This window comes from Lasioglossum baleicum, unplaced genomic scaffold, assembly GCF_051020765.1.
Source record: "Lasioglossum baleicum unplaced genomic scaffold, iyLasBale1 scaffold1577, whole genome shotgun sequence".
Taxonomy (NCBI): domain Eukaryota; kingdom Metazoa; phylum Arthropoda; class Insecta; order Hymenoptera; family Halictidae; genus Lasioglossum; species Lasioglossum baleicum.
The window spans coordinates 16,288-24,926 of record NW_027470636.1 but is presented as its reverse complement, the minus strand read 5'-3'; the positions used below and the strand labels follow the sequence as shown (position 1 = coordinate 24,926).

The window sequence follows — 8,639 nt, the reverse complement described above, 5'->3', positions numbered from 1 at the left end:
CCCACGGCCGACGGAGGGTAGACCGCACTGCTGACGAAAGGCGACGCGAGGATGGAGGACGCGGTAGCCGGGACGGCTGCCCTGCGCCGGGGTTGCCCCCCTCTCGGCTCTCGTCGACGCAGGCGTGGCGGCCGACGAAAAGGCCACCGGGCAGAGTGCGCGCGAAAGGCCGCCGAGAACGCCTCCCTTCGCGTCGAACTGGCGGTGGTTCGTAGGCAGCTCGCCGAGGCTAACACCCGAGCTGCCTGGGGTTCGGACTGTTCCCCGGCGCGGCGTGGCGACCCGTGGTGCCGACGGCCGCGGCGACGCCGATCGAATTTCGCGGCAGCAATGCTATCGCCAACCCGTTGGAAGACTGACCTGCGGCGACCGGGGCCCCAATGACGTTGAAGATGAACAAGAAGACGGAGCGCGCCGTACGAAGAGGTGAACGCGCGGAAGTTGATGCCGGCGCTCACAGGCAGAAGGCTCAAGGAGCCAAGAGAAACGGCGGCAGCCAGGCTGGCTCGAGCGACGGCTGTGACAGCTGCGCCGGCCGCCAAGAGCAATGCTTCGGCGGCGGCGGCTCGGGAGAGAGTGGAGATGCAGCCACCCCCACCACTGCTCACCATCGGCGCGGTGACTCCACACCCAGCGCCAGCCGAATGGGCCAAGGTGGTGGGGAGGGGAGAGCGACGAGGCCACGCGGCGGCAGCCGCCCACCCTGCGCCGCGCGGCTCGGGCCGTCAAGCTACCGCGCCGGCAAGGTGCGCGTGCACCGAAGAAGTAAGGTGCGTATGCACTGCTCCTGAAAGAAGAGGAGCGAAGACGGCGCTACGCGTCCTTCCGGCCAGACCAGCGGCGGGCTCTAGGCGGGAGCCGGCCCAGCCGAAGCTGGCCAGGGCGCCAACGAGGGTAACCTTAGCCATTACCCTGCAGAAACCCTCAGAGAGTGGGTATGCCGTGGTCATGTCTGCGGCGAAGACCAGGGTCCGGCTGGAGGACCTCGGCATAGACTCGCTAAAGATGACGCGAGCAATGACCGGGGGCCTCCTTCTGGAGATTTCCGGCCCTGAGAGGGAGACGAAGGCCGCAAGCCTCGTAGCGACCCACAGGCCTGCACTGATGGACAAGGCCGTAAGGATCTACCAGCCCTCCATGACGGCGGAGGTGAGGCTGTACGGTTTGGCGGTATCCACCACGCCGGAAGAGGTGTCCGGGGCCGTCTCAAGAGGGGGGGGGGGGGGCTGCCAGGCCGGCGAAGTGGCCTGTGGTCCCATTAGGCAGTCCCGTCGCGGCCTAAGCACCGCGTGGGTGAAGTGTCCGCTCGCCTCCGCTAGGAAAATCGCCGAGGCCGGCAAAATTAAGGTCGGGTAGGCGTCCGCCCGAGTTATAGTGCTGGAGCAGAGGAGGCTCCAGTGCGTGAGGCCGATGGGTGAGTCTGTGGTGGACATCACCTTCGCTACGCCGGCGGCGCTGAAGAGACTCTCCTCATGGAGGGTGAACACGTCGCTGGAGCTTCTGAGCGACCACATCCCCATCCTCTATCGGTACCGCGTCCCGGGTCCGGCCCTGTGCCCCCGCTGCGACGACGAATAGGACGTGGAAGAAGGCGCAAGAGGAACGGCAAGATGATCCGCCAAGAAAAGAAGAGGAAGAAGAGAAGCGATCGACTCTGCCCGTCTGTGGCAGCTGCAGCGCATGGACGAGGATGCGTTCTTGGCTGCGGTCCACGTGGCGGACTGGCCCTCTAGGCCGGCGGGAGACGTGGAGGCACAGGTTACGGATCTCCAAAGGGCCGTGACCGAGGCGTGCGTCGTCTCCATGCCACGGGTACCGAAGAGGCCGCGGAGGTCGGTGTATTGGTGGGACGAAAGGCTGACGGTACACCGCGTGAGAGCGAACCGGGCTCGCCGCCGATACACCCGGGCGAGACGCAGGGTAGGAGACCACCTGGAGGAAGAGGTCGCCTTGCGGACGGACTACCGAAGAGCCGACAAGTCCCTCCTCAGGGCGATCAAAAGGGCACGGGCAGCCCAGTGGAACGAGCTCCTGGAGACGCTGTATCGGGACGCTTGGGGTCGTCCGTACCGCGTTGTGCTAGGTAGGATGAGGAGATGGGCTCCACCGCTCATCGAGAGCATGGAGCCCGCATTCGCCGAAAGGGTCTTCGATGTCCTCTTCCCCGCGTCTCCCGGGGTGGAGAGTCAGTCGGAGGAGGCCCGGAGGCCGGCGACACGGTGCGAAGTCGGATGGACCGACGATCTCGGGGTAACAACCGAGGAACTGGGCTGGGCGATAGGAAGAATGGGCGCGAGATCTAAGGCGCCGGGACCCGACGGGGTCCCTGGGCGCGTCTGCGTAATCGCGGCGAACGTCCTCGGAGGTTGCACCAGGGCCCTCTTCAACGAGCGCCTGGAGAGTGGAAGATTCCCGAAGAGATGGAAGAGGGCCAAGGTGGTATTGCTGCCGATGCCTAGCAAGCCCCAGCAATCTCCGCCGGCGTCCAGGCCGATCTGCTTGCTGGACGAGGGCGTAAAACTGTTGGAGAGGTTGTTGGCTCGTAGACTGACTACCCACCTCTCAACCGTAGGTCCAGATCTGGACGATCGTCAGTTCCGTTTTAGGCAGGGACGGTCGACCATTGATGCGCTCTTGCGCGTCAAGTGCCTCTCCGAACTGGTCGTACGACGGAGTGTGGTGATATGCTTGCTGTCGGACTTGATATCGCCAATGCATTCCACGCCTTGCCCTGGACCGCTATCAGGTCTGCACTGGTTCGGCACCGAGTGCCGGATTACCTGGCAGCGGTGATTCGTGACTACCTGTCCGGCAGGTATTTAGAATATCCCGGAAGGGACGGCACTGTCGGCCGCGAGGTGTACTGCGGGGTCCCACAGGTGTCGGTGCTGGGCCCGATCCTGTGGGACTTAGCGTTCGACGAGTTGCTACACGCCTCACTCCCGGGTGGGGTTAGCGTCACGTGTTACGCGGACGATACTCTGGTCGCGGCGAGCGGGTAGGACTACGAGGAGACAGCCCTGCTCGCCGAGGAGGGGGTGGCCGTAGTAATTGGGGCCATAGAACGCCTGGGACTCCGCGTCTCGCCGGAAAAGACCCAGGCCATCTGGTACCACGGCGGGAGGAAGAAGCGAGTAATACCACCCGCAAGAGGAATAATGAGCGTGGGAGGAAAGGCCGTCCACATCGGAGGAAAAATAAAGTACCTCGGCTTCGTCCTGGACGGCCGATGGACCTTCGAGGAACATTTCCAGGAACTCGTCCTCCGCCTGCAGAGGACGGGCGTAGCGCTGTGTCGGCTGCTGCCCAACATAGGAGGGCCGGACGAGAGGGTGCGCCGACTCTACGCCGGTGTCATCCGCTCGACGGCCCTGTACGGAGCACCGGTGTGGGCGGGAGAGCTGGTGGCCAGAAAGAAGGACCGCGACAAAATGGCAATCGTTTGGTGACGGGTGGCCATCAGGATCGTGAGAGGATACCGTACACTCTCGCACGAGGGGGCCGCCGTTCAGGCGGCCTCCCACCGATGAACCTGCTGGCGGCAGCGGCAACGCGGACCTACGGGCTTCTGCGCCGCTACCACGGTGGGAACCCCGGCCCAGGACCGGAGGAACTTGAAGAACTCGAGGAGAAGAAGAGGGAGATCCGGCGGTTTGTCACGAAGAGGTGGCAGGGCCGGCTGCGTAGGCCGGATAGCGCACGCACCGGGGCGTCGGTCCCATCGCGTCGGTCCTGAACGACTGGATGAGGAGCGGCAGCAGGCGGGCATTCCGCCTCACTCAGGTACTTTCCGGCACGGATGCTTCGGGGAGTACCTGCACAAGATCGGGAAGGAGGTGACGCCAGTGTGTTGGCATTGCGAAGCGGAGGTTGAGTCCGCGCAGCACATCCTGGAGGAGTGTCCGGCTTGGGCACTGGAGAGAAGGGAGTTCCAGCGGCTCGTGAGATGGGACCTCTCGCTCCATGCCATTGTACCTGGCATCGCTGCGAGCGATCGAGTTCGGCGAGCGGTGGCCTCCTTCTGCGAGCAGGTCATGCAGCGGAAGGAGGAGGCGGAGTGGAGTCGCGAAAAGGGTACCCAGATCCGCGGCTGCCTCGGAAGAGGACTGCGGTTGCGGCGCTCGCGACGGAGGCTCGTCGCTCCGCAAAACGGTGTTAATCCGACGCGAGAAGGAAGTCCCGGATAATCGTCCGGTGAAAAACCTCCGACGACGAAGCGAGTCCCACACTCTACGCCTTCCCGTCGATCGGAGGGTACCGCGGGCGGTCGGCCGAGGGACCGACCGTCGAGGGATCGCGGTCCAGGGAGGTGTCGGTGCCGCGCGAGTGGTCTCGCAGCACTGCCGAAGAAAGAAGAGGACTGTGCTAGGAAGCTCGAAGAGGAGCCCAGCGAGAGCTGGAGAAGTCCCGAGGAGGCACCGGTGTCTTTGGTTCGAGGAAGCATTGCCTGTCATCTCGGCCCTCCCTTGTGCGAAGAGGATGGACCACCGCAGGGGGTTTAGTGGGGTAAGAATCCCACATACCCCCGGCCACACCCTCAGGGGGCCGGGACACCTTTGGAAGGTTCCCCGTGCGCCAAAAAAAAAAAAAAAAAAAAAAAAAGGCTGCAGCGAGATAGTAGCTAGGGAGGGTATGTTTTCGGTAACAAGAATGACTCTATACCAATTGGTGATATTCTCCGACGGTTTGACCTTCCACTTTAATATTCATAGCGTGAATTATGGGTCCTATATATATATTAATATATTGAAATTTTTTACTGTTGACAAATATTATTGTGTAAAATTTGCTCCATTGATATTCTCGACTAGTATTGTGGTGAGCTAATTTTGTTGCATATATAGTATGAAAATTTGTCCTATTGAAATTTTCTACTGTTGACAAATTTTATTGTGTAAAGTTTGCTCTATTGACATCTTCGACTAGTACTGTGGTGAGCTAATTTTATTGCATATATAATACGCAAATTTGTTCCATTGAAATTTCTACTGATGACAAATTTTATTAAATTTAAAATATAAATGAGCTAATTATTAAGCTTATAGATCATAATCAACCGATATATTATAAAATAATATTATATGTGAATTTATGTTTATCAATTAATTTTATACTATTTTAGTAGTATAAATAATTAATTTTATACTGTTTTAGTAGTATAAATAATTAATTTTATTCTATTTTAGTTGTATAAATAATTAATTTTAAACTATTTTAGTAGTATAAATAATTCATTTTATACTATTTTAGTAGTATATATAATTAATTTTATACTATTTTAGTAGTATAAATAATTAATTTACTACTATTTTAGTAGTAGAAATAATTAATTTACTACTATTTTAGTAGTATAAATAATTAATTTTATACCATTTTAGTCGTTTAGTATAAATTAATTTATTATAAACAATTAATTTTATTCCATTCTTGTCGAGTAGTATAAATTAATTTATTATAAGCAAATAATTTTATACTATTTTAGTCGAGTAGTATAAATTAATTTATTACAAATAATAAATTTTATACTATTTTAGTGGTACAAATAATTTTATACTATTTTAGTCGAGTAGTGTAAATAATTAATTTCATATTATTTTAGTTGAGTAGAATATAATTATAATTAAATTATAACATTAGTTTATTAAATAATTATCGTTTGAATATAATTTATTTAATATCTATATGTTTATTATTTATTTTGTTATAATTTATTTAAATCTGTGAATATTAAATAGATATTTATTTAATATAGTTTGTTAATTACTTTATTTATTTAAGGATACAAAACATATAAATATTAAAAATTTTTTAATATTAATAGGTTTATTAATTATTAAATTTATATAAGGATACAAAACCTTTAAATATTAAATTAATATAATTTTTATATTTATAGTTAATTAATTATTTAATTCATTTAAGTATATAAAATCTATAAATATTATAATTATTTAAATATTTTATAGGTTTATTAATTATTTAATTTATTTAAGTACACAAAACCTATGAAATATTAAAAATTATTTATTTCAATATATTTTAGGATTATTAATTTAATAAGAATATAAAACCTATAAATATTTAATGAATATGTTTTATTAATATTTTATAGGTTTATTAATTCTTCGTATTAATTTATTTAAGAATTCAAAACCTATAAATATGAAATTAATATAGTTACTATTTATAGGTTTATAAATTATTTAAATTACTTAAGAATATAGAAGCTATAAATATTATAATTCATTTTAATATTTTATAGTTTTATTAATATTATTCATTTATAGGTTTATTTATTATTTTTTGTAATAATTATTTAAGGATATCTTTTAATATTAATGGCTATTAAATTATTTATAGTAATTTCTTTAAATTTCTTTAAAATTTATAAATATTAATAGATATAACTTATTTAATTATTGCAGGTTTATTAATTATTTTATAATTATTTATATATGTGTGTGTGTGTGTGTGTGTGTTAATTAAATTTATTATAAATATAATAATTATTATAAAATTTTAGTTTATAAATAAAATATATTTCTTACAAAAAAAAGAATAAAATTAAATTTTAAATTTTAAACAGGATTTTAGTTATAATTTATAATATAAATTTTGCAATTCTAAGCTAAAATTTAAGTTTTAAATCCAAATTTTAATAAATTTTTAGTAAAATATAGAAAAGTTTTATTATAGTTTTAGTAACTAGTTAAACTAATATATTATATATTTAATTTATATTAAATACTAATATAATATAAAAAAGTATAATATTCAATATAAGTATTTATTGTAGTATTTAATTTCTATAACAATTAATGAAAATTAGATTTGGAAATTAATTTTAATAAAGATATATTTAGTGCCAGCAATAGCGGTTAAGCTATTTTTATAAATTAATTAAATCAATTGAAATTATTCATTTTAAATTCATCAATTAATGAAGTAAAGAATTTTTTAGTGAAATTTTTAAATTATATTTAAATTTAATTTTTAATTGAATAGATTTTAAAAATTTTATTAAATGCCAGGATTAGATACCCTATTATAAAGAATAGATAATTTATTAATAATTAAATGTAAATCATTGAAATTAAATTACATTCCAGTCTTTTTATTTATTTAGGGAACCGAGTTTATCAATTTGATAATTCACGATAAAATATACATAAACATTTTCTTCATGTATTGTTGTTTTTAGATTTATTGTAAATAATAAATTATAAATTTAATAAAATTTAATATAATATAAATTCAAATTAAAATATGGAAAATTTAAGATAAAATGAGTTGTAATAATATTTAATTTTGAATAATTTAATTATAATATTAATTTGAAAGATGATTTAGTAGTAAATATAAATAATTATTTATATTGAATATAATAAACAAGATGTACAAATTGCCCGTGAAATTCATTATAAAGGGAATAAGTCGTAACATAGTAAAAGTACTGGAAAATGTTTCTTGTTCTTAAAATTTTAAATTTAATGATTATTAATTTCTTTAATTAATATTAATTTTAATAAATTAAATATTTATAATGTAAATATTTTACTTTTAAAATTATTGAATTTATAAATTATTTTTTTATTTATAAATAGATTTATAAGAACTAAAATTATAATTAATATATAATGTTTAAGTATTTATTTAGAATTAATGAAATTTAAATATATAGTAAGTAAAGTAATTGAAATTGTATTTATATAATGTAAATTAAAATTTATTTTGTACCTTCTGTATCAGGGTTAATTAAATAAATTTAATTATATTTAATTATCTCGAAAATAAATGAGCTAAATATAAATAATTTTTTTGTAGAATAAATATTATAAATTTATAATTAGAAATTAAATGTTATTCGAAATTATTGATATCTAGTTTTTAGGAAATTAAATTTAATTTAGATATAATTTTTTTTTTTAATTGTATAGGTAATATATAATTATAATTTTTATATTAAAAATTTATGGGGTTTTCTGTAAATTTACATATTATAATTTAAATTTATTATTTTTTATTTTTAATAATTTAAAAATAATTATTAATAATAAAATATATAATAATATAAAATTAAAATTATAAAAATTTAATAACTTAATATAATAATTTAAGAAAAAGATTTTAAATTAATTAAAATTTATTATACTGATTAAAGTAGTAATTATTTATTAATATAAATTTAATTAATTAATAATATTTATAATTAAGGAATTAGGAATATTTATATTATTAATATATATATATATATTCACCTGTTTATCAAAAACATGTCTTTTAGAATAGTATATTGACTGTACTAAGGTAGCATAATCATGTGTCTTTTAATTAAAGAATGGATTGAAGGAATTAATGAAAATATACTGTCTCAATTATAATTGAATAATATAAATTTTTAGTTAAAATGCTACAATTAGATTATGGGACAATAAGACCCTATAGAATTTTATATTAATTTAATATTAATTAATAATATATATAATTAATATTATTAAATTAATTTTTAATTTCGAGGATTTATAAATTTATTAAACTTTGCTTTAAGGATATATTTAAATTTGATATAATAATACTAATTAAAAGAATAAATTACCTTAGGGATGACAGCGTAATATCTTTTTAAAGAACAAATTAAT

General features: G+C 41.0%; 1 protein-coding gene across 1 annotated transcript; it reads left to right on the top strand.

Annotated features, from left to right (window-relative positions):
* The first annotated feature begins 1,680 nt into the window (after positions 1-1,680).
* LOC143220793 (uncharacterized) lies at positions 1,681-4,502 on the top strand. The gene is made up of 5 exons (XM_076446381.1): positions 1,681-2,756; positions 2,816-2,998; positions 3,064-3,683; positions 3,784-4,074; positions 4,339-4,502. Exons 1-5 carry the CDS (start codon positions 1,681-1,683, stop codon positions 4,500-4,502), a joined length of 2,334 nt encoding a protein of 777 aa, XP_076302496.1.
* Positions 4,503-8,639: the final 4,137 nt, after the last annotated feature.